The following is a 27248-nucleotide window of genomic DNA, read 5'->3' as shown; positions in this document are numbered from 1 at the left end:
TCTTTGAGTCGCCCTTCTTCACCTAACGTCTGTGATAATTTATCACTCCTGCTAGCTCGGCTGACAAACTATTTGCAGGAAAATGAGTTTTTCCGCCACGGATTTGTCCTCTGGGAATAGAAAAGGGCTGTGTTTTTACTCCATCTCACACACACACACACACGCACACACACACCAGACACACACACTGACTGGGGTCTCCAGTATTTATTGGGGGGAGGAGGGGCCCTTAAGATAAATGAGGTAAATTAATAGAGTCACTGAGGGAAGAGATCTGCTTCCGCACCAGCAGATCCGCGACTGACACGCAACAGAGATGAGCAGCAAACACCTCGTTCTCTCCACTTCTTCCTCCTTCACCTGCCTCGCTCCCTCTCTTTTCTCTCGCTCCCTGCGCTCTCCCCCCTGATCCCTTGCTTCGCCCTCCCGCGGATGACAAATGTAAGACTCAGACAACAGCGATCAGGGCCATACGGCATAATGTCAGCTTAGATCAACACTGGGACAAAAGCAAATATCACAACATCAACACAGCTTCTCTCTCTCCCTCTCCCTCTCCCTCTCTCTCTCACCCTCTCTCCCTCCCTGGGTGTGTGGGAGGGCCATTATTACAGCGGCGGGCCCGGGTCACTGGATTCCAATCTCACTTTCAACCTCATCAACCAAGATATTGACAATGTGCTTGACGGAGAATTACACGACAGTAAAGGCCTAATTACGTTGCCATTACCGTGGGCCATCCATAATCGTCCAACATGACATCATCAGCGGGACCTCGCGGCGGTAAATCTGCCGCCGCCGCCGCGCGAGCCTGTTAGCAGCGCGCGTGATGGCGCTCAGTAGCACGCCGGTTGACAGTGAGACCAGACAACGTCGGATACAAGCGTGTACACTCGAGGCCCCCGGGGGGGCCGCTGTTCAGCCGGTTAATCATACATGGATGTCACCTTGTTGGGAACCTTATTGCAAGCCTGTTAAACACTCAAACTACAAATGCACTGCAACAGATAAAAAGCTGAGCGAAACAAAGCTTCCAATTTCACTCAACTAATCTGTAGATTTAAGTGTGTCTAAAATAGATGTTGGAAATGATCTTAAGCCCCACCCACTTAAAACATTTGGTTTCATAACCACACCCACTCTGCTGTGATTGGTAAAACAACAAGGTTTGTCACAGCCCGTCATCAATCCGAGAAGTGTCTGCCTCCAAGGGACTCGTGGTATAAACAAAGCGGGGTGTGATTACATCTGGCTGGAGGAGGAGTGGAGTCCATTATGACGTCATAATGGACTCCACTCTCGTAACCTCTCGTTTGCCCAGATTTCAGATGCTTGAGAACTTTATAAAGTAATAAGGTCAAAACATGGTCATGATGAGGGACTTACTGCAGACTGTGGCCCCTGATCTGGCTTCATACATGATCGTTTTTCTGCATGTCCATCCTCTTAATCACTTCAGTATTTGCAACTGTGTTTTTGTGTGTATTTCAACAAGAGTATGGATGATTCTTTAGTATGTTTTTTTTTAAACATGGTAACATTGTTTTTATCTAAAAAATATTCTATGTTTCTCCTTTTTATGAGCTAAAGCTGTTTTACAACAGTATGCAATGTGCTTTAGAAATGAAGTGAACTTTAGGTGTGCTTGCAACAGAGAGCATGTGTTAAAAAATGAAATTGTAAAGTTATCTTTTTATTCTTAGAGGTTTAATCTATCTTAACCATCCATGTTTTGACTCTTCCCCCAAATTCCTTCCCTTTGAAATGAGCTTTACCGTTATTGGAAGTCTGTATAACTGTCGATATCCATAATCTACGGTATGTTCCTTATCTTATCTTAAACACTGGGGTCTTTATAGGTCAACATATCAACATTAACATACTTTTATTTGATCTCCAATGAGCAACGTTAAATCATTTAGAGGGCTGGGTTTGGCCCTTGTGTTCGACACGTGCGATAAAGAATTCGAGATCTAAATAATAGTCAAAGATTTACAGAAAGATATATAAAAAGTTTTGCACTTAATCATGTCTGGTAACATCAAAACTGAAAGTGCAGTTACACATTGAAACTCCAAAAATGTTGTTTATTGTCGAGTATTCTCTGATAAAAGCTTTTTAAAAGTCAATTATTAGAGGTTAGGGCATTAAATATGAAAGATACATTTAAAATGATGATGTAATATTATAATGCAAAAGACAAATCTTTTATATTCAAGAAGAGAATATAAGATTACGAATAAAACAGAGAGAGAGAAAACCAGTCAAAAATGTTGAATACGCATCATGGTTAATGGCTACAATAAAGTTTGGTCAAAAATAGTAAAGGTGAAAGGAATAGCAAGTGTGAAAGAGGTGAATATTTAAAGGTGAAAACTATATAAAAACATGTAAGACAAGTGCTCATAATTATTGTAATAGGTTTAAAATAAAAACCCTAATATGGACAATAAAATGCTTTGACAAGAAAGTCAAATTATGAGACACCAGGTCAGAAATATATACAGGTCAAGTTGAAAAACCAATAAATAAAGATTAAAGTGTGGTCTAAAGTTGAAACTGATGAAGATGTTTAATTTCTTCACGACTTTTCTGAGATCAGGTGTTGAAATCTGTGAAGGAACTCTCGCCGATGTTCTCACTGCGGCGATGGGCGTCTCCGTGGAGACCACCTCTCACCGACTGGCATGAAGACAAGGTCCAGCAGTCGCCTTGATGCTGCGGCTGCAATTACCGGAGTGTGTCGACGAGGACGTTGTGTTCCATGTTTTTGTGTCGTTGGATGCGGACGTCGTGAGGCCAAAACTTTCCGGGTCACAACGACGACGACGATGACGACGACACTGAGGAGGAGAACGAGGGATGATGGTGGGTTGAGAGTCGTGCCGGCGTCGACAACAGACCACCAGTTCACCCCGCGGTCCGAACAAAACAGAGCCGGCCGAGCCTCTCTGTTGCTAATGGCCATTACAGCCTGTATGCTTTTGTACGCGCCACAATAGAAATCACGCTGGGATGTTGTGTGGAGCTTGCTGGCAACAGTTATTAGCCCCCAAAAGACTCAAAGGGGGGGAGCAGTCAAGAGAAGAACAAGAAGATTTGGGGGGTTCGGGGGTGGCCCGGGCGGCGTCAGCAGGAGGGACGGGGGAGGACAGGGCACCCGGGTCAGAGGGCAACACCAAAGCGGAAATGGGAGGCACAAGGGGGGGACAATAGAAGAGGCAGGGCCGCGGCGAACAAAGCCGGAGGGAGGGTGGACGGTGCGCCGAACACAGGAAGACCAGGAGAGGAAGATGAGGGGAGCCAACACAGATGGTAAAGGCTGGGAGAAGAGGAAGGGGCGTCACATGATGGGAGGGGGGGTGGAGGGGCGGGGGGCTAAAAGGCTATTGGCAACACATGAATCATGACAGTAACAGCGAGAGTGGACAACCGAAACATGACTGGCCTCCATATGGCAACAAGAGCGGAGCATTGAAAGTGAACAGATCCTCACAAGAACAGTGGTGTCCTGTGGTGACCTGCATGCTGACATATTGGTGGCCCAACAGGACCCTCTGGAGCAGCACGTTTCTCAGCAAGTGGAAGGTGGAGAGGACGGAACAGGAACATCGATTCAATGCCATCTAATTTCAAGTGGTAAATCATATCTTATCTGAAGATGTCAAGTTAAAATCAAAGTATATAAGAGAAACTGATCTCAGGTAAACACAAGGAGGAAGCGTTTCCTTATAACAGGCAGAAACCTCAAGCAAAATCAGACTCAGTGTAGGCTGCTACGATATGTTCTCTGTACACTGAGATAACATTTTTAAGGATTAAACTGATTTTATTGATTCATGATGTCATAATTTTCTTTAAAGCAGCCACCAAAACACATTTCTATGTTGTGTTGACTGAAATAATACAATATACTGATTATTAATTATATTGAATACGTGGAATTAAATAACTTAATTATAATTTACGAGGTCCAGAATCTTATTTATCTTATTCATTGCCTTTTTTTTTTTTGTTTCCAATAATTATTGTTTTTTTTTTGTGTGATTATAAACATCAAGATAAATGCACACATCATCTGCATAAAGAACAATTCTGATTCTTGTTGTCCATGTTAAAAAAAAAGTTTAAGGCATTAAATCTCTTGAGATCCGAGGTAAATCTATTAAACACAGACTAGGACCAGTAAAAATAAATTAACCAACAACTGGCACTGCTTCACTTCCAGGTCTGATTGAGATTTTTATCATTAGGGGCTCGATCAAGCATATTTAACAAAATAAACTAAGGAAGCTCAAACATTCACTTGGTTTCCATTGAATTCCATCTTTTTACATCACTTTTATTTTATTTTTAAGAAGAGTTAGTATATAAGTTGACCCAAATAATCTTTGTTGCTAAGCTAAGCTTAAACATCCTTAATAACATAAATTGATATTGACTTTAAATTTGACAAAAAACCTCCAAATTAAATGATTCGAATGGCTAGAACACGTGCGCTATGATATCGTTTTGCTGTAGGTTTAGACTCGTGAGTTAAAAACAGTTAAAAAAATGCTTGTCCATGAAGTCAGTTTTAGCACAAATTGAAACGCTAACCTGCTATAGCTGCTGATCGTCAAACTTGCTATGGATGACACAGCAAAGTAACGACAACATAAAGTTGAAACATGATTTCATAAAACCCTAAAACAGCCCATCCATGCACAGAGCAACATTCCAGCACTAGGATCTGCATAGCAAAGACGGGGGACTCTTGGAGATGATATCTGACGTAGAGGAAATGGAGCTGTCCAAGAATTGACCCCTGAGGCGCACCAAAGTTAACGAAGCAGTTCGCAAACATTTGATGGAAGAGATACGCCGAGCGAAAAAAAAACAATGACGTTTGCTGTATTTTTTAAAACTGTCATTATAATCATAAAAACAAATAATAGACCTACATGTTGCCAGGTCAACAGGTCGGGTTGCCAGGTTAATAAGTTACCGTTTGTTTCCTATTATGTTAAAGTCGACCTTGTTTGTTCTGTCGTTTTACATTGTAAGTTTTTATATAACTTATTGTTCAACTTGTTAAGGTCAAACATTTGTATTTCTATTGCTTTAATAAGAATACTTTAGTTTTTTCCCTAAAGTATTTCTACATGTATATTCCAAATATTTAAATAAAGTAAATTTTATCGTTTTGTCTTGTTATTAAACGCTCTATTATACAAATATGTTTTGCAAATTACCTTAACTTATTTTTTCTATGGATTTTTTTTAAACTTGTGGTTGGACAGTGAAACTAATGGAGCGTTCCACTTGTCATCAGAGCTGGCTTGTTTGTGTTCCAGCTGACGAGTTGAAAAAAGGAAACACAAGTGTTACTCACTTCATCACAACCACCGACTAAAGCTTGAAGAGAGACGGACACAAGGTTTCATGAACGCTTTGATGCCATAATACAATAGAACATTAGGCACTTAAAATTATTTTTTAATACAAAACTTCACAACCCTTAACTGTAAAAACCTCAGACGAAGGTTGGCAAACGACTTTCAAGAAGAAAAAAGCTTCTTAGCTCACCATCCGGACTATTTCTACAGCTGGCTCTTCCAGTTCCATTGAGTTATATTTCTATATTCCACAGAAAAGAAAGCGAAGAACGACATAATCCAAACTAATTCATTTACAACTACTAACAACACTTAAATTTTCGACTCTATCTTAAGTCAAGGATGAGTCTGGGTACTGGTTGGGGGTTCAATTCTCTCAAATTCAACTTGACTGATATTGCTAATATGTGTTGGCTGACATGACAACTGACGGTGTAACAAGAAAGAGCTTAAGAGTACATTCGTAAAGGTGGTATGAGTTATACTATTGAATAAAGTGAGTAGTTTTCCGTCTATATATACAAGTCCCGTAATCTCCCCTGCCTCTCGCCCTATGTAGCTGGGATTGATTGCCGCCCTTCAGGAATAAGTAAAGAAGAAGAAATTAAATAGTTAATTATAGTAATAGTGTTCATTTATACTTATTTATGAACATGGATAAATACATTCAATACGTTAAATCTCAAAAAGTATTTTTTTCCAGTATTTTGGACCTAGAAGTTTTTAATGTCGCCATTAGTACGATTATCAACACATTGCTGAGCTCATCTCGACTCGTGTGTTCGCATGAATTTAGTAAAATTATCAGACGAGTTTTTTTTAGTTCAAGTTTCTTTAACGGAGGATGTTCTTCACCGCGTGAGCGTGCGCGTGCGCGCGAGGCACAGACGCGCATCTAAACGTCACACCTGCGACACAGTTTTCCTCCAGTTCAATAAATCGTATCATGAAATGACAAGTTTGATTTTCTTTTTAGAATTTTAAAAACGACTCTCTTGACGGAAGTTTTGATTCACACAGTGAGCAAGTACACATTCTAGCTACACATTTTTTTGTTTCAATAAAACATCAACTTAAGACAAAACCCTTTTTGCATAATAATAATAATAATAATAATAATAATAATAATAAGTGAGTATTTTTTAGTCACTACACTCGTGTTTATCCCCCTGATGTGTATGTTATATACGTGAACATGTGTATTGAACTTGTGCTGCATTTTGTGAGTCTTGAAACGTGTATTTAATCTCTTACACGTCCTTGCTTTTGAAGTATGTCAGTTTTAGTTGTTGTACTACAGTTAATTCTTGTGTCACCTTCATATATATTTAATCGTCACATTTTGTGTTTTTTTCTCCTTCTTCACAATGTCATCGCTGGTGTCATTTCTGGCTATTTTGAGTGTGATGATCGTAATGTGTGATGATGATGATGATGATCATCATCATCATCTTCCGCCTGTCAGCTTTGGATCGATGGCATCTGACCATCGTTTTCCTTAATTACACAATTAATTAGATCTACTATTAGCGGCCTAATGACCCGCAGTATTACCTGCGCCCGCGCTGTCGCCCTGTGGAAATGTTGTTTTTGAAAATCTTGATCAATGACGTTCGGCCGGATTCGGGGGCGGCCGGGACTTGTGGCCCCTGGCGGAGATGGGCCACATAATTGCGTGTGTGTCACAGAAGAGGTGAGGCTGATACCGATCTGCTGGGTTTTAATCCCGTGTTAAACTCTGCGTCACCTCTCGGCTGCTCTCCCCTCCGGGCGCTGGTCCCGGTCCAGAACCTTCACAGTCCTGTCACTTGTATTTATTTGGAAACACTCGCTCTTTTGTGTTCGCTGATCAATCAGAACTAGATAAGGATCCAGCCATCGGAACCACCTTCCAACGCCACTCTGTTTTCAGAACTATTTCCCCGTGTGATTGATATATGAAGTTTTTTCGGGGCTCAGCCCGGGCCCGTCGCTCGTGGTTCTGGAGGTGTTTGTGTTTGTTTAAGCCCACTGGGACGACAACAAGAGGAGCGTTTTAAGTGCGGACCCCCTGCTGAGATCACAGCAGCTCCGATGGGACACTTTCCACAGGCTCGCATTCTTAGCGCTGTTATAACACACGTTTCTTTGCGCAATTTTATACACGAATGACGTCACCCTAACAAAACAGTCTGCGCATATAGTTTCTTTTTAATTTTTGTGGGACAAATATTTTATTTTTGTCCTTTTTAATCCCCCAAAAATACACATTTGTTTTATAATTCTATAAATAATCTCTGAGTCATTAAAAAGTGTATTCTTGTATTTAGTAAACATGGCTGTTAATACCTTAATATTCTTTTGAAAAATAATATACTATTATTATTATAATTTTAAATAAATAACCTGTTTACTTATTACTAATCAAAAAAATCCCATAAGAAAATAAAAAATACCACAAATGCGTGTTAATGTCGTGAAACATTGACCCACATATGATAATAAAGTTTACATTTTATTGTTTTAGAATTAAAAAAAAAAATATATATATATATATATATAGTTATTCAGAGAATAACGAAGGTGGTAAAGTAATTTAAAATATGTTATAAATAAAAAAAAACATACAATATTGCTGGAGTTAATACTAATAAACTTCATAAATACACATGACATTTTCTAGTCAGTTATCTTTCAAATAACGGTGTAAAGAGCCTTTTAAAAATAATATTGTTTTTATTTACGTTTAAATTAAGTTTAGTTTTATCGTGTATAATGAGAATTTTAAAATGACCTGAAATAAATTATTATAATTTATTTTGTCATTTAACACGTAGAGACTAAAAAAAATGAGGGATTAGTTTGTGTACGTTTACATTAACGAAAGACCTTCAGCATCTTTGTTGCATTAAAAACATGATATTATTTCGGTTGATCTCACACACACACACACACACACACACAGGATGAACTACAAAACTGAGTCGCACTCATTTTAAATTAATATGCGTGTAATGTTCGTGGCCAAAGAATTTCAATGCGCCTCGGTTGATTTCCAGCCTGTCTCGAGGCGATATAATCCTGAAATTAATCTGTAATTTTCCTCAAGTGCGAGCCGTAATCTACCTGTCAGCGGGGAAACTGTGACGGATCGCAGCGAATCAAACATTCAACTGTGTGTAAAAGAGAGTTTAGCTGTGGATGGAGACAAAGTCGTCTACCTGACACAAGTGTGTGTGCGTGTGTGTGTGTGTGTGTGTGTGTGTGGCTCCTCCCACTGACTCTCCTCCTCCAATAGCTTCAGGCCTGCGTCCAGTGCGCAGCGCCTGTTGGATAAAACCTGGAGCGCACACACACACTCGCTCAAACACACACATCAGCCGCTTCTCGTAACACACACACTCTTGACACGGAGTGCCATCACTTGGATATTAGCAGAGACATCTTCCGGAGTGAATATTCTAGCGGGGAAAAGGTAAGAACAACCGTTTTATTAACGTCGGATCGATGCATAATCTCAATATTAAATGGTGGAAGAATGAGATTATAAACCGCGACTCTCTCTGCAAGTGTAACGGTGACATACGAGATTAAAAACACGAGAAAATAAACGAAATAAAGTGAAGGATTACGAATATCAGAGGAAGGTGGAAGACGTCAAAATTGGGATTATTTTTTTAATCCATTTAAACGACAATCAATACTGAAGTGCGTTTCGCGGGAAAAACGTTATTTTATTTACTTATGTTTAAGCATCATTTTCAAATTACCAGAAACATTAAATAAAATACAAAACAGGGTTTTGCTAAAGTACGTTTGTCTAAATAAGAAAACGAAGGAAGAACTTGAAGGAAATAAACGTTTAATTTAAGTACCAGAAAGTGACGCGTAACGCGATTTAACAGAATTCAAATAGTTGCTTAAAATAATGTGAATAAAAAAAATACGCATCAATTACAAATATATAAAAGCGAGAATTCAACAAAAGCGGTTTTATGTGACGCTGAAAGTGAACTATAAAATAACATATAGCGCAGAAACAAAAATGTAATGTCAAAGGAATATCAAAAGTTTAAAAACAACTCAACAGACAGTAGTGGATTTTAGATCATTTAATTTAAATTATATATTTAATTTGAATAAAATCCAGTTCAATAATCGTTGTTACTTTGCTTTGAGAGAAAAGGAAACCTCATTTTTCTTTTAATTTAAAACGTCTATCCGTAATGAATATTAATTGTTTTAAATTAATTTGAAATGTGGGTATTTTATATTGTCTAAACAATTACCTTCATGTATCAAAACTAAGAAGAAAAAAAAGTGATTTTACAGAAATGTAATGAGTACAATTCATTGTTGCTGGACATCACCATGACAAAAGTTAATTTAAGCACAGTTGGATTTAGCACTGGGGAGTTAATCTTGTTAGCAAAACATCCACACAGTCGGAGTCCAGTCAAAACTTCCGCTCTCTGGATTTTTTTTTTTAGATCACACACATACATGGAATTAACAAAAAAAAAAAAAGAAAAAAGATATATATTATATTTTCCTGTTACAACATCCATCCAGGGAAAGAGTTCTTATATGCAGATGATACGCTAGTGTTGCCGTTTTTCTTAATAACATGATTTATGTCCCTGTCGGCAGTTTTAGTTACACATGGAACAGGTTGGAGGAGCAGACGGAGTAAACAAGACTCACAGATGCACGGCAACAATTGACAGAGATCATTTATGTCACATATAGCTCTATTGATAAGATATTATTAATGGTGCCTAAATTGGAAGAAGATTTAGGTCCAAAAACAACTAGTTTAATAAAACCACTGATGAAATAATGAGTAATAACTGTTATTTATAACATATTTAACTCCATTTAAATACTTTAATTTCATGCTTATTATTACTACAATATTTTGAAAACGTGTTTCTCTACCAATATCCAGGAGTTTTAATTGAATAATATTTAGCATTTATGAACATTAGTGGGTCCCGTTAAGCGTAGAGTCTCCGAGACCAAGCGAGGACCTCCAGCTGTGAGTTGATCTTTCCAAAAAGTCAAGCGCACTCATTGGTTTCTCTCCCGCAGCGTTGGCGCGTCAAGGCGGCAGAACTGATGCCAGAGCAGGTGAAGTGAAAACACTGTGTGACGCTCTAGACCCCAGAACTCAGGGATATGTCCAGTAACTCGGGAAGAGGTAAGTTAAGGGAACAGATTATCTTGCTTTGTTTTTTTTTTTTTCATTTAGTTAATACCTTCACATCATCTGGGGTTAAACGACTACTTTATTCTTTACATTTTTAAACTTTTATTTCTTTTTTTGTGCTTAAAAGTTTAGCATTTGCCCTTTAAAAGACGTCGCAATATTTTTAAGCTCTGGGACCGAGCGAACCATAATGTTTGTCTAGTTGTCGTTGCTGTGTAGCAGGTGTATTTCAATGCAAATAGTAATTTAAGTATTTGATGCATTGTTGCAAGACATTGTCATTAAATGAGAGACGATATGTTATACTCAAGTATTTGTTTCAACAAATACTCGTAGTCGTGGAGTTTTCAGTCACGCAGAATCTTATAAACTAATGATATATTGTTTCAATTACACAATTAGGAATAACATGATTGTATTTATTTAGTACCTTTTTCACGTATTGTACATATTTTAACTCGATATTTGTTGATTTTAGTTTACTGCAGTTTCTTATGATATTTTGAGTGTAACTAAAAAATACAGAGAAACGTTTCTGATATTCGACACATCTGCCGATGACGTCACCATCATTGTGCGACTGTGATTTTTCTTTCCAGGTATAATATCATGGTATTATTTGGCACATAGGTTTAACACATAAAATCGGTATCTCCGTATCTCCAGGAGCGTCTGAGCAACATGTGGTGTGTTTCTAAACTCTCGTGTTTATTGCGTTCATCTGTCAAATACGGATCCGAAAAAAACTTAAAAAAGAATTAAATCTGTATAATTAAGAATCTGTCTAACGAGTATATATTTAACTTCTGGTCTTCGACGATGTCTGGCGTCATTGTAGGTCCTAAAGACTGATCGATCTTTATTTCTACGCTTTGAAAGGGTGCTTTGTTGAAGTGTGCACGTCAGTTTTGAGCACGTGCACATCCCCCCCCCCCCATCACCCCCCTTTCCATCCCATCTCCTCACCCCTGGGGGGCTGCTCCTCTTTAATATCCTGCAGGTTGATGAAGCTTGGCGGGGAGATTTTTTTGCACACTCGGCTGGCAGCGTTAATAGACGCTCCCTCCTTCTGCCTCCACGTTTGATGTGGAAATGAAAGCTGGGGAGGAAGAAAAAAAAAGGCAGCGGCCCTCAATGGGTTAAATGAAAAGGAGTCGCCGGCGTGCGCGGGACTGATAGTTCAGGAAGGCTGGAGCTGCTGTGATGCAGCTGCTCTGAAGGCTTCGCTCAGACACAAGCGTGTTAGAGAGTGTTTCTGATGTGCCTTCAATACTGTTCCAGAACGTTCATGCTGCTGTTCTGTACTTCGGGTGATGGCCCCGCTCAGGGGTCAGCGGGGTCACGTAACGACGGACTTTTAATTATTATATTCCCACCTGAGGAACATCTGAGCTGGGAGTAGCTCACGTGCATCGTTGTGTAGGATCAACAACGTACAAAGTGACACGTTTATGCTGCAACATTAAAAATCCATACAACATTCTGCCAGAACAACATCACAAAAGGTGCTATAAGTAGTCATGAAATTAGATATCAGGGAAAAAATATGTGCGTGGGCTTAAGAATATAATAATGTTGTTTTTAGTGTAGTGATAAACAATTTAAAAAACAGTTTAAAGTTAGAGTCAATAATAAAAGATACATATTGCGAGAGATAACATTAAGCATAAAACATCCAAACAGGAAATACAAATTATTAATTATTAATTTAAGGAGAACTTACTCATAGCAAAAGCAATTTCTTTAAAAGCAAGAGCTAAAATGATGAGGGAAATTGTGCCTAAATATTTGAAGAAACTGAATTAAAATGGATTAAATATCAGGGAATTTTATTTTTTAAACATGAGCACTTAATTTTCGATCTTACAATAAGCCTTTTTAGATCAAATAACTCAAACTGAAAATATGCCTAATATGTTCAAAAAAGATTCTATTACGTTGTAAAAGACTATACTTCATCCTAAATTAAGCAATATTAGCGTCACGCTTTTCCAAGCCGCTATAAAGAAGGTCTGCGTATGTTGAATTTATCCATTGCATTTAGATTTTTGATTCAATCAAACAAATTATTGAAAAATAACCACAAACCTACATTCCAACATAACATTGACTCTCTCAGAATATTCAAAAATGCATCTAAATTATCATAATTTTCACAATGTATTAATCTAAGAACATGTTTAAACTCATGGGAGGAACCAGAATGACCACAAAAACACAGGAAACAAATAAAAATGACCAGAAGTAAATGGATTTGATAGGACATGATGTATTCTAGTTTCTTCTTCAATTATTTCTTGGTTGTTTTAAACAATTTTTTAAGAAGTTGATCACAATGACTCCAATTAATATTTAACCTTACCCGTGATCCGTCTTACATAAGTTGGTCAAAAGTTCAACAGGCTGCTCTGGGACACTTAACCTTGTCAGTCCAAAAACATATTTTTAAACAAACCATTTATCTAGTGACCCAACAGTAAAAGAACAAACTCATTCTCCACTGAGAGTGAAGAAAGATTCATTAGAATTCCACCGCACTGGTCGTGGAACATGAACGCGTGTCTTAACCTAGAGGGCGTATCCATGTGTTTTGAGTATCCGGAAGTCTTGTTCCTCGACATTTATAAGTGTTCATCCCCCCTTCCCCCCCAGGTCATGGGGGACTTAACCAACTAGGTGGAATGTTTGTTAACGGACGTCCACTCCCGGAGGTCATCCGGCAACGCATCGTAGACATGGCCCACCAGGGGGTCCGGCCTTGTGACATCTCGCGGCAGCTCCGGGTGAGCCACGGCTGCGTCAGCAAGATCCTGGGACGGTGAGAGACCACCCCCTGACGTTTTGAGGGTCTTCGACCGGTGCGGGTTCTGACCGAAGTTCACCGGCTCTTTCAGATACTACGAGACCGGCAGCATCAAACCGGGCGTGATCGGGGGGTCCAAACCTAAGGTGGCCACACCGAAAGTAGTGGACAAGATTGCTGAGTACAAGAGGCAGAACCCCACCATGTTCGCCTGGGAGATCAGAGACCGACTCTTGGCAGAAGGAGTGTGCGACAGCGACACGGTGCCCAGCGTGAGCTCTATTAACAGGTAACACAATCAATTATTTCTCTCCTCAAACAAACTCTAAATGTAACCTCTCTTGCAGAATAATTCGAACAAAAGTCCAGCAGCCGTTCAACCTCCCAGGGGACGGAAAAGGCCTGAGCCCCGGACATACCTTAAGTAAGCTTCTAGCATCAACCAGAACCATCACGCTGAAGGATTAAGATTAGAAATAAAGCGTGCTCACCGTTCAGTGGGATTAAACCTGTGACATTCGACTCGCTGATATCATTCTTTTTTTTTTTCCTAGTTCCGAGTTCAGCCGTCACTCCCCCAGAATCTCCTCATTCGGACTCGTTGGGTTCAACGTACTCCATTAACGGCTTGTTGGGGATCCCCCAGGTCAGCACGGAGGGCAAGAGGAGCCACGACGACAGTAAGAGTTACATCAGGATGATGTTCTGTCTATCGGTGCCTCGTTTATTAGCCTGTTAGCTTCACTAAATCTTACGATGGTGGTCGGAGAAACTACAATTTCTAGTTTGGAGCAGATGGACAAGGGATAGTCGAACACATTAATTGATTTAAGGTCTTATTTATTTATTTATTTATACTTTCAGTGAGACAAAAGTGTCAAACTCAACCATGCAAGGGGCCAAAACCCTTTAGCAGTCAAGAACTACATTTTCCTTTACCAGGAAGTTGTAGTCTGTTTGTAATTTTTTTAAATTTTGGAGGTTTTGATACATATTAATAATTTGTGTTCGTCCTACTTTACCAACCACTCCCATCAAATTCCTTTCCCTCGCCGTCAGTTTTAGTCATCAGGAATCTACAGTAAAATTAGTTACTTATCTTAAACACATATTTATTACACATGTGGTATAAGAGGTCATTAATCTGACATTTGATGGCGGGTGGAAATTTCGTTGTCGAGGTGATTTTTTTGTTGTTCTTTTTATAAACGAGGGAATCAAGTCATCATCGCTTTCCTCTTGTGCCTCTCAGGCGACCAGGAAAGTTGCAGGCACAGTGTCGACTCTCAGGGAAGTGTTGGCGTTCCCAGAAAAACCATGAGAGTCGATCACTTCTCTTCCGCGACGCAGCACCTCGACTGTGGCTTCGATCGGCATCACTACCCCCCGGATTCCTTCGGCTCCGCGTCCGGCAGTAAACCAGAGCAGGTACTGGATCGCTGAGAATCCGTGTTATTGTTGAAAGACTTCTATAAAAAAAAAAAAAAAGGCTTCCTTTGCACTTTTGCCAAATAGCTAATCTTTTCTCATCCCCTGCAGACTTTGTACCCACTGTCCCTCATTAATGGCAGCTTAGAAGAGGCCAAAACCAGCCTCTCATCATCCGGCTCCGCTATTGGACGGAACCTCCACCAGAGTTACGCCATGGTGACCGGTAAGACTCCGCGGACCTTTGAGCCGACCATAGTTCATCACTTTTTTGTTTATCACGCCACTCATCTTTCATTTCTGTTTCCTCATACGTCGGCACGCCATGCCCCCCCTCAGACTCCCTACAGTCCCTGCCGCTCTGTTTGAAACAGGAACTGTCCCCCGAGGTCACGAGCACCAGTCCGTCACCAAACATGGTGTCGTCCAACCTCGCCTTTTTGGAGATGCCGTCGCTGCAGAAGCCCGTCAGCAGCAGCTGCAGCAACTCCAACCACCATTTCACCAACGCCTTTAACTCATTCTCCCATCATGCACCTGTTTATGGGCAGTTCAGCAGTCAGTCTATCATCTCAGGTAATGATGCCATCCATGTCATTCATGTTCATACGAGAACTTGACGCTACACAGTCCATCAGCAAATGACTTCCATGTGGATTCTATCAGTGCATTCATGGGTGTTCTTTGTTCATATACAGCAAACTGAATTGTGTGTGCATGAATATCAATTCTGTATATGTTATGAAGCCTTCTTGTAGCTACTGTCTAGCTACACAGTCTTAGATAGCATGGAGTCTTAAATCCTGATCTAAATCTTTACTATACTATTAGCAGTTAAATCTTGCCAGAGTCATCATAATGCTTACAGCCTTTCTTAGGGCGTCTCCATACAGGGCACTGGTATGTTTTAATTTCTAAATAAACTACCACTATGTGGTCAATATCATATAAGAATTTGGTAAGCACTGAGCCAGTGCATACCCCTGCCAAGGTATGCTATACAACAGGGCTATTCAACTAGGATTTCCAAAGGGCCTGATTTGTAATAGGATGTCCAGCTTGTGGGCAAACACATTTAAAGTAGATTATTAAAGTTATAAATCATTTAGCATGTATTGAAATAGCAACAAATAAGTCTCTCCTCACATAATACTCCTTGTTCAATGACACGAAAGGCACATGGAAACTTTTAGGATTTGTTGTGTAGACATTTTCCTGTCCATTCACCGTTAAATATTCTGTTCCCGTGTCTAACTTAACTCACTTCAAGAAGGACAAGTTAAATTATCTATACTAGAGATCCTTGGATTACTGTACAATGCGGCCAAAAAGTGCTGCATGTCAGTGAAACTACACTTTCGTAACACATTTATTATTAATAGGTAAATGGGCTGTGGGCCGGTGCAAATTGTTTACAATCAAAAGGGTAAAAAAATTCAGAAGAACAATTTAAGAATACAAGAATTGCTCACAGATGTGAGGACGAGTGCAGCTTCACTACACAGCCAGGTAGAGTAGTTAGCTTCAAACTTTGAAACCTTCTTCAATCCAGATGGAATTTAAGAACACTAAGACCATATTATGGAGTCAACCTTAAGAGGACAGTACTACGTGGGGATGAGTCGTCCCAAAATTTGGAGGAGGCTACATAGGAGGAACAATAATATAGGCGTTAAACGTGTACTTTAGATTCCCGAAGAGACACTTAACCAAGGCTCTAGGAAATACTAAACGAGACAGACTCCCATAATAGGATGAATACAGGTAAAATAGGTCGTGGCTTACTTGCAACAATATTTAATCTCTTCTCAATTCAGATGTTGCGCTTGAATTTTTCGCGCATAACGATTTGTCTCCATGTTTTTTCAAGGGCGTGACATGGTGAGCTCCACCCTCCCGGGCTACCCGCCTCACATTCCCTCGCCTGCTCCGACCGGATACTCTTCTTCGGCCATAAGCGGCATGGTAGCAGGTAAGAGTTCAATCCGGTCCAGACAGTGAAGAATGGCGGGGATGAGGAGGAAACCCTGGCAGAGATGGAGGCTTGTAGATAAAGAAGGAGACAGGCAGAGTTAATGAGTAGCCTTACCAGGTTGGTGAAGTGTGCAGTTGTGTGTGTGTGTGTGTGGGTGCACATGGGCCCAGGGGGTACAAGGAACAGGCTGGGGGTTCCGCCCTGCTGCCCACACCCCCCACCCAGACACCTCTGACCACACATCGCCATGGGAACCAGGGGGCCCGAGAGGGAGATGCAGGGGTGGCGGAGGGGCTGTAAGCCTGGTATGAACGTATGGGAGGAGGTCTTTGTGATGTGTGTGTGTGTGTGTGAGCGTGCATATGAAGCGTATGCCAGTGTGTGTGTGTGATGTGCAGTTTTATTTGAAGTCTGCCCTTCGAAGCGCGAAATGAGAGGGTCTGATTTATTATTTTTCTGGTGGGCTCCGCTGTGTGGAAGCGTTGATACACAATTACTGAGGGAAAGGGGGGTTAAGGACAGGAGGAGGAGGTGGGAAGCACAGGGATTCATTCCAGCCAACATAATTACCAATTAGATATTGGAATGTTAAAAAAAAAAAGGAGTACCAACGAAAGGCTAAAGCAGGAAGTGGACGGGCAGGGAAAGAAGGCGGAGGGCGAAGGGTTTGAGCGATGCGAGGGGCTGGGATGCATGCACCACTGAGCTCCTGGATCTCGCCCTCCACCGTCCACCTGCACCACAGATTAATGGTTTACAAGCTCCACTAACTGTTGGTGAATTATGAGCCAGAGCCGTGCAGACGCCCCGACACAAAAATAAGCTCGCTCGCACACCGTCCAAGTAACACGTCTTTGGATCTGAAAGTGTTTTTTTTTTTATCCCAGCAGGTGCAGACTACTCCAGCCAGACCTACAGCCACTCGCCCTACAGCTCCTACAGCGAAGCCTGGAGGTTCACCAACTCCAGCATCCTCGGTTAGTATTCGCTACCTGTGAGTGAATGTGACCTTCGAGACGGAGACCGCGGCTCAATGACACGTTTGAATGTCACGCAGGAAGGAGATTAAACTTTATGACTCATGCGGTCAAAACTGGATTATGAATAACCAGCTGCAGGAAGTGACCTCACTTTAAAACCAGGACTAGAAACTATGAGTCACTTTACTACGATCATGACTGTATATCAATTATTAAGTTTAGCAAGAGGTTGTTTTTTGTTAAATCCTAAGTTACGTATAACTATCAAAGCATAACAGTGACATCAGAAAATTGAATAGTTGAATTTTAACAATAAAACATTTTATTTGAATAATTGAAGAAAATAATATGTACATTGAAAGGTTTGTTTTATTGAATTCATTAATTAAATAATTATACAAGTTTTATAGTATATTGAATGGCAGAATTTGTCTTTTTAAATAATTAAATAAAAAAAATAAAAAAATGAATTTATTTTAAATAGAGTTTGATACTCTAATTCCTATATATATATTCAATATTCAAATTTCAAATCTTTTTTTTTGTATTTGTTGTGTTTAAAATTCAATATAAAATTGACAATACGAAAAACACAGACGTTCAACCAATAATGCAACGGACAGACGACCGTATCATCTGTGTACTCTTGAGAATATTAATTTATTAAGTTAAATTATAACAAAATTTCAACGCTTCAATAAAAATACTACTGAATTTAATCAATAACCGAATTATTCAATTCGTAGTTACCTACATAACTAGTTGACATTAACTTTAACACGTGATACTAAATGGTAAATAATAAATATATGTATTGAAATATAATGTTAAAAGCTTCTTTAACAGTTGAGTATTGGTTGTGTAATTGGAAAATGTAAAGAAAAGCTAGATGCAACATGCTCTTTGATAACTAGTTCCCTCAACAAGGATTCCTTAGTCAGAGTTGGCTGAGATGACCTGGTGTTAAAAGAATAAACAAATTGAAAATGAAGAGGTGTGTTGTGGATTCCCAAACAATGTCCCAAAGCGTCCAGATAATTCCAGCGCCGACATGTCTTCCTCTATCGAAGCATGGTAATTATCATTTAAACTTCATTCAAACTTTTCAATTCAAACATAAACTGCGTGCAGAAATAATTTAAAGTAGCAATTAACTTTGCTTTTCTTTGCTAAGGAGCTTTTTTTAAATTAATTCTCTCTGGTATTTTCAATAGCTGGAGGCAAAAAATAATCTCTTTAATTAGAGAAAGAGCAGATATACTGTACATTTTAGAGGAGTAATTGCTTTTTTGCTCATTAGTAAAAACAATGATGGTGAAATTAGAAAGCTGTTCGGGTAAAACTGCTGTGGGCTGAGATTACTTTGTTACGTGGTTCCATCGCACGACAACATAGTATCAATATATATATATGTCTATATTAGGTCATTAAGGTATTAGTGGGAGGAGGGAAAAAACTGTAACTATATGGAAAATTTTAAGTATTATCACCTTCTTATGTACTTTCTTATTCTCTGATTTGTATGTGGTTAAGAAAAAAACTTTTAAAAATGCCCTAAAGTGCAACAAAAGCCTGAATGGTTGTTGATATTGTGATAGAAATCACTGTCAATCATTGTGTTCAAGCTTCATGTTCAACCGTTTCCTATACAGAGCAGATTAATCGGTTAATATGGTTACAAAAGTAAATTGATGGATATATATATATATATATAGTATATAAATAAATGTATATACACACGTTTGTCTTTCTTTTTAATGGTGTTTCAAATTAAGATGTTATTATTTATTATATATACAGAGACTGTGAGGAAAATTAGTTTCAGAAAGGCCAACAAATACGAACATAATATAGATAAATCGAGCCTCCGAAAAAAACATAAGGCAACATGATCAGAGTTATACTTCTGTTACAGAACTTCTGGTAAAAATTATTTTTGTTCAAAGTCGACCACGACTTACAAAATATTGTATCCATTTTGTATCGTGTAATTTGAGGTATTAAATAATTATTTAAAATTGAACAGTTCATAAACACATTTTACATCAAAAGTGCTGTTTTGCGTTACGTTGATGCCATTAATTGATCCTAAACAATCGCGTCAGTGCCAAGTTACGTTTGCAGTTTTTTCACAAAATGAACCGATTCAATCCGTAAAGAAAATTGTGTTTTAGTAAAATCCAAAACACTTCTGTCATAAAACAAATTGCGAGAACTCACGAGGCCTTCATAAAACATTCACATTGGAAAGTCACTTAGAAGGACCAACATAAAGGGAAAAAAAATAGATTATCCACCATTTTGACGATTACGAAGCACAAAAAAGTTGTATCCATAGACTCCTCCTAATCACTCTCTACCTCCCCCTACAGGTTCACCCTATTACTACAGCACGGCGTCCCGTACGGCGCCACCCTCGGCCGCCTACGACCACCTCTAGTCTCAGCTGGAAACGGGGTCAAAGAAAAGACGCGAGACACAAACGGACTCCACAGTTCCTGCTCATTATTTATTTTTTTGGGGGGATTTCCATCCACGTTCCAGGTTTACACATCAGCTGAACTCCCAGAAGCCTTATTTTTCACACGGTGCATATTCTTCTTCACGCAGTTTTTTGGCCAAAGACTTTTGTTTCGTCAAACACCCACAGCACGACGCCGGTGAACTTGGGGATATGCAACTTTTGTACTGAACTATGCCTGCTTCTGTTTACGATGTTTTCCTTTTAGCGTTTGGGTTGAAAATGATTTTTAATGAGTGTCTGCTTGCAAAATTCACCGTTTGACTTTCTAAATCTCAATCCCCGGACGGCCGACGCTCCTCCGAACGCCCTCTGAGGACCACGTATACGTTGAGCAATATGTAAATATTGTAAATGATCGATGACCTATAGAGGCGTGTTGCGCTCGTGCTCAGAGGGGGGCCCGGAGTGATCCGGCCTCACAGGACCGACTCGTCCGGGGTTCCATTTCGTTGTCATGCTGGTGTGTGTTTCTGATTTCTGGCAAGAACTGTGACTATTTTTTGGTAAAACTGTTATTAATATTGTTGCAGATGTACATAATGAATTTCTAAAGAATTATTTTAATTAAAGCATGAGAAAGGAGAAGTATTTCTGCGGTGGTGTCGTTTGTGGTTCCACAGTTCTCACCCAATGACAAACTTTTTACAGAGTAAACATCTCATCCTAGCACTAGAAATAATCACCTTTAAATTAACCAAGATCACTGTTTGTGTTTACGGTCGCTGATCACAGGTGTGTTTTACTAGGTTTACCATTGATAAGTTAGCACAAGGAACAGTTCACTCGACATGATTCATCCGTCTGTTCAACCTTCTACATTCAACCGCGTGATAACTAAATATACAATTTCCTTCTCCCACAAAACACAAAAGTAAATGCCACAAATCGTATATTAAATGTCAATATATATGTTGAATATATTTGTTGACTTTTGCAGATATGAAAGAAAAAAACTTCTTTTTTTGGCATTAGAATTACAGGATTACATATGTTTTTTAATTAATTTTTAACTTGGGGGGAAAACAATACTCAAAGAAAAATGACAGAAATTAAATATATATATATATATATAAAACATTGTTTCGTTTTTTTCAAGCAATATTTAATAACTAGATGTATTAAATATATAAGTTACAATAAAACAGATCCACTTTTAATATTTAAACTTAAAAAAAGAACAATAAAAACAATATTTCTAAGTACTATAGTATCATCAAGGCTCTTATTAATACTTTCAGTTTTAAGTACCTATAAAGTGGTTCACAGGAATTCTAGGTAAATTGTATGTTTGATTGTTTTTTTAAATAGAAATAACTATTATATATTGTTATTTAGGAAATGTTTCATTTATTTTACTGTCAAATAAAGAAGAAAATAAAAGGTCAAAGTAGGCTTGATAGTTAAAAATAATAACGGTTTATCACTCATTTCAGACTTTTTAATAAAAAAAAATAAAATGGTGACAATGGTCAGTCATTATGGTAAAGTTGATATTCCTCCAAATAAACTATCATTACCACTCGAGTCGTATTTTACGTGGTAACTACACAGTCATAGTTTTAATGTCAGTTTGAGTCAAAAACAAAGTGTCGAGAATCACCGGAAATGTTTTGGCTGCATTTGCGCTGTTCAGCGATTTGAAAGGACGAAGAAATGATCCAGAAAAAGTGCGCATCTGTTTAATTTCTCTTGTATTTTCTGCATCATGTGCTTTTATTTCAGCTCCTCATTACTGCGCGCGGTAACGATCCTCGGTTCGATGCCGCCGCGCACCTGCTGCAGGCTCGCGCGAGGCCGCGGGGACGACCGGAAGGAGGCAGGCGCGTGACCCGCGCGGCGGGGGCTCGAGCGCTGACACTCGTCGTTTACAGTAATGCGTCGACGCGAGTGTCGGCTTCGTATCGCTTCAGCACTTTCGTTATAAATTACTCTGAATTAAGCGTTTTCTTTGATTTTTTTTTGGAAAAATACATTGAATATGTTTCGTGCAGAAAAATACATATATTTGTATATAAAAAGAAAACTTGATAATTACTTCACCAAAATTCACATTCATTTTTTCAGATATGATTAAATTACTAGTTTTTTATTTGTTGCCTTATATATATCTTAAGACGTTTTTTATTTGTTCAGGCTTTTCCTTGATTTTCTGGAACTCCTGTTGTATTATCAGTTTTATCTTGACCTTTAAAGTATATACTTTATTGAATATTGTTTTGATTGACTTACTTATTTACTTACTTATATCCTTTATATTGTGTCAAGTCCGACCGGATTCGAATAAAGTTTTATTATTCCCTTATTGTAGATGTTTGTTCAATCTAACAACCATTTTATAGATGGAAAAAGGATAAAAATAGTGTACGAATAACATTTAAAAACAGCATTGTACGAACAATGTGTAACTTGATATCTTTATATGAAAAAAGGACGTTTTGTTTAAATCTACAAACTCCATTTTAAAAGACTTTATATTATGGTTTAGGATACAATATTGTAAATTCTTAGCAGACTTTAATGTATGGAGATCTATATTATTATTTTACAAATCCTATACTTAATTTAAAGCGTTTTAATCTTTTAATAAGAGATTTAACATATTATCTTCACTAATCAGATCAACTTATTTTGTGTCGGGAAACTATTGATCTAACCGCTGTACAAATATAATTTACTTACTTACTATTTAGTTTAATAAAGCAGCCTTTTGCTTTAATTGTTTTAAAATTGGATTTTTCCAGAATATGTACAAATCTTTAAACAATTTGACACTTGAACTTGACTCACTGATATGCGTCATACTTGTGTGTAACACTGTTGTTCGGTCTCATTAGACCAGTGTAACCTCGGACGGTCAAGGCCTGGTCAGTCATTAAAGAAGCTCTCAAACCTAATTACACAACACTTGAATCCTTAAAAGTTCTCCAGATGAACAAGACTTGTTATCGGTTTGCTGATCTGGATCGCCTCTGACGTCTTTTTACTGTTGACACTCACTTCATCCTCTCCTCGTGTTTCGCCATTTCCTGCCCGCCGCACACACAGCGTACCTACCACGCTGTAAACTTTAAACAATAGTTGCACTTCATCCCATTGTTGTCCGAGTGTCCTCAGCCGCTCGAGACGGCCCATCAACTGACTGGACTCTCATTCTTTCCGGTTCCTTGCTCAGGCATGCAGAAACACACACACCATATACATTCGGCACCAGATCCCGGGGCCTCACAGGGAGCCCGGCACACCTTTAAAACCGAGGCGGGTTTTTTCCCGCGGCCAGCTGAGCGCCGTCCAGAGGAGTAATGTCAAAAAAAACCCGTCAAACATTAACAGCCGAGCTGCCAGAAGAGTTAAAAAATACAACATTAAAACGGCAACATGGAGGCCACAGCAGAAATGTGTTTCTCTCACTGGGCCTATTAGTGAGGAGGAACCGGGCCACAGTGCTTCTGGTAATGAGCCCGGCAGTACAATACAGGCACCGGGCCGGAACAGCTGAGGGCAGACAAAGCTGGCAGGACAGGCGACTGGGAGTCACTACATTTACCACAGCACTGTGGAGAGGAGACAGGAATGTTGGTGTGATATAACTGCAGAGGAGGCATGTGTGCCATTACCATTATGGGGACCTGCTCCAAGACAGAACAAGGGGCCCCTGGAGAAATCGCTGCCAAAAAGGCAGCAGAGGAGTGTGTGGCAATCAGTGGGATGACGGGTCCGGGTTGTCCTGCGCCAGTCATCTGGAAAGTTCGCCACTTATCTCCAGGACCGAGACGTCGGGCCAACCAATTCAGGCCGGCAAATAAGTATTATGTAGGCTGACAGAGTTTGTCAATCCAAATGAGCTGCGGAAAACATCGTCGTTATAAACTCAGAATGGCAGGCGGCCCCGCCCTACATACGGGCTTTTGTGGGCTTTTGAGTGCAAGCCGTCTGTTTACAGGACACTGACATTTTGTCTTTGGACAAAGCAACTTTAATTGTCTGAGCCTTTTATTTGATTCCATCAGACTGTTTTTGAATTTCTTCAGTCTAAGGATTTCGCCGCACGTTATCAACAACAAGCACAACTGCACCAACATCGTACTGCGATCAAGCCTCTTGGCGAATGAGCCGCAATTGGCCTATTTATGGTAAACTCTGAAAGAAGTCAAAGTGAAGAAGTCCAAAAACATACACAGGTTGATTGAGAACTTGGGAAAAATGTCCATAGGTATGAGTTTGTGTGAATGATTGTCTGTCTTTTAGTGCCCTGCAACAGACTGGCGTCCTGTCCAGGGGGTCCCCTGCCTCTCGCCCAATGAAACTGGGATAGGCTCCAGGCTCCCCGCGACCCCGATAAGGGATAAAGCGGTAGAAAATGAATGAATGAAAGATTAGCAGCGCATCAGCACAAACTCTCCTTCTGCCTTGTAATCCTCAATTATCGAAATTGTACCGTTTAAAATGCACTTGTGTTTTTCATAGGGTCGTATGAATTTGAACAAATACAATTAGTAATCCTTTTTTCCATTCAACATTCTAACAATTCTCGATTCCGATTCTTTAGGAGGCAGGGTCAGAAAAATGTACGTTGGTTGGCTGATGCATTTTGGACACGCTCAACTCGCTCAGTTATGATAACACTTCCAGTGGATACTGTTCAGTGGGTTTCTTCTTCGGGTTCGTGAACTAGGCATCGATAACAATTTAAAAAAGCTAGTCCTGGTTCCAATCGTTACTCAATTCTCAGTACATGACCCTAGTTATTATTTTGTACCATATCTATTGGTTGATTAAAACTAATTTAATTTAGATTTTTACCCAGTTAATAGGTTAAAGATAATGTAAAGATCTGATAAATCGATACGTTCCCTGAGTTATCGACTGCCATAGATCTCTATTAGAGGATAAAGTCTACTGTTTCACATACCATCATAACAATGTATCATAAAAATGTATAAATTCACAATTAAATCGTTATATTTTAAACCAACATTAAAAAAGGTCAACTCTTTCTTGAGAGCGTCTCATGAAACTATAACCTCATTTTTATTTTCTGAAACTTGGCATCCCTGTTGCAGTGCTGTTGAGAACTAGTGTTCACGATGGACAACAACTGGAAAAGTATTTTTTAAAACTGTCCAAACTATCTGGAATGCAGACAACGAAATTCTGGATTGATTGACGAAAGGTGTATTGATATTAAAATTCAAGCAGGATTTACTTTGTCACCATAAGTGATCTGGTTGACTCATCCGAAAGGATCTTGATTTCTCCACCACAGCAGGAGATGACGCCGGAGCGATCTTATTCACTAAAAAGATGAAGATGTTTGTCTCTTGGGGGTCGGGTGAAAAGACACCTGTGTCGACTTCAAATGACTTCCTACCTCAGATTTCAATGGGCTCATCTCATCTCCCCCACCTCTAACCATAATGCACCTGGAACAAACGTGCCAGTCAAACGGAGCAAAGTGGTCCAACAGAGGATGTTGCTGTGTGGGATCAGCGCCGGGGAAACACAGGTGCCCTGTGTTGGACCAGCCTATTAAACAACACACGGGCCCTGCAGGCAGGAAGCTACTATTGACTGGGAGACATCAAGAAAAACGCACCTTTCAAAGCACACACAGACACACACACACATCCAAACACTATACACACCGAGGTGGATACAATCTGGCAGGTATCAGGTACTGCCCCGAGGGAGAGGGCTGACCTGCACAGGCCAGGGGAGTCAAACACCACGCTGACAAATAGCTCATTCAACATCCAGATAGTGCTGGTCTATCAAGACGGTTAACGATTACTAAGAGTTCCAATTATTCATAGACTCTCAGTCGAGACTCTTAAAGGGCCAACAGCCTTTTCTCCGTAAAACTGATGAAAACATGTTACATATTTTTACGTACGAAGTAGCTTCCATGAATCAATATAGCATAATTCAGTATAAGGAAAAGGTATGAACTTAAGAAATGGCTGAATCTTTAAGTAAGATGGATCCTATTTGTTTGGTCATGTAGGCTTTAGGACACAGTCTCAAACTTAAAAAACAATTCTTGTGGAGACCAGAAAAAGAGGCATTTTTTTGGAAGCCTTGGATAAATTTGATTTATATTTTGTTTTGTAATTTGTTATTGATTTTAATTCCATGGATTTTGAGAAAGATATACTGTGTAAATATCTCAAAATCCATTAAATTAAAAAATAAATATACATATACCAACTGACATTGAACCAAAATGTCTGTTCTCTCCGTTCTCTCATAAAACTTACACAATAAATGGAGGGTTAAAAAAAATTAATGTTGAACCAGTTTGACACGCTTTAGAATGACAACACACCTATAATCGTAGTTTGATGTCAATCCAATTTAAATGTATTATAGTTGATAAAGTCAATTTTGTAATTTCACAAAAATATGGTCATAAACCCCATTTTGGACTTTGAATGTAGATCGTCAACTAAATTCATAAAGTATACCAAGTACCAAGTCAAGTATACCAAAAAATAAAAGCTTTAAATTGATAAAAATCTAAATTTTTCATCACATTAACTTTTTTCTTTCCCAAGTAAAAACAATAATTAGTGTTCATGTCATATTTTGCCATAAAGATGCTTGTCTTTAAGATAAGACAAGGGTGTGATATTACCAATGTCAACAATAACACCAGTTCTTCTAATAAGAGTAAAACTAACATTGAAGTCCAAGGGAGCGTTTGATGAAGATAACCAGGAAAAATTGAGCCTCAGAAATTGAAAAGAGAATATCGCACTCACACTTATACTGTTGAACAAAGGTTGGAAAATATAACTTGTTTTATTTCTATAGCAACGCTCTGATCTGTAGCTACTTATCCACCAATGCTGTATGTCCTCTGTTCACTAAGTATAAAAAACGTGTTTAAACCCATTAAAGAATCAGTTTAAAAAAAACAAACTAAATTGAGCAGATTTCAATTAAAAAAAAAAGAAGTTTCCAAAACTTATTTTA

General features: G+C 39.1%; 1 protein-coding gene across 2 annotated transcripts; it reads left to right on the top strand.

Annotated features, from left to right (window-relative positions):
- The first annotated feature begins 8742 nt into the window (after positions 1–8742).
- Positions 8743–20861, top strand: pax8 (paired box 8). Of its 2 annotated transcripts, none has more exons than XM_087790772.1 (12): positions 8743–8832; positions 10449–10557; positions 13243–13384; positions 13461–13658; positions 13717–13793; positions 13924–14049; positions 14622–14797; positions 14909–15023; positions 15137–15373; positions 16668–16769; positions 17660–17749; positions 20125–20861. In XM_087790772.1, the coding sequence occupies exons 2-12, from the start codon at positions 10536–10538 to the stop codon at positions 20190–20192; spliced, it is 1353 nt and encodes a 450-aa protein (XP_087646898.1). In that variant the 5' UTR covers positions 8743–8832; positions 10449–10535; the 3' UTR covers positions 20193–20861. The 2 variants fall into 2 exon arrangements, with proteins under 2 accessions (XP_087646898.1, XP_087646897.1); XM_087790771.1 differs by having other exon boundaries at positions 13219–13384.
- The last annotated feature ends 6387 nt before the right edge of the window (positions 20862–27248 follow it).

Source organism: Callionymus lyra, chromosome 5 (genome assembly GCF_982586985.1).
Source record: "Callionymus lyra chromosome 5, fCalLyr1.hap1.1, whole genome shotgun sequence".
NCBI classification, from domain to species: Eukaryota; Metazoa; Chordata; class Actinopteri; order Syngnathiformes; family Callionymidae; genus Callionymus; species Callionymus lyra.
Note: the sequence above shows the minus strand (reverse complement) of the source record. Positions and strands in the feature narration are given on the sequence as shown.

Bases quoted from the DNA above. Each gene is read 5' to 3' on its own strand.
- pax8 (XM_087790771.1), top strand. From the start codon at position 10,536: ATGTCCAGTAACTCGGGAAGAG. The intron at 10,558-13,218 runs GTAAGTTAAGGG...CTTCCCCCCCAG, and splicing joins GTCCAGTAACTCGGGAAGAG to GTCATGGGGGACTTAACCAA. The intron at 13,659-13,716 runs GTAACACAATCA...CCTCTCTTGCAG, and splicing joins AGCGTGAGCTCTATTAACAG to AATAATTCGAACAAAAGTCC.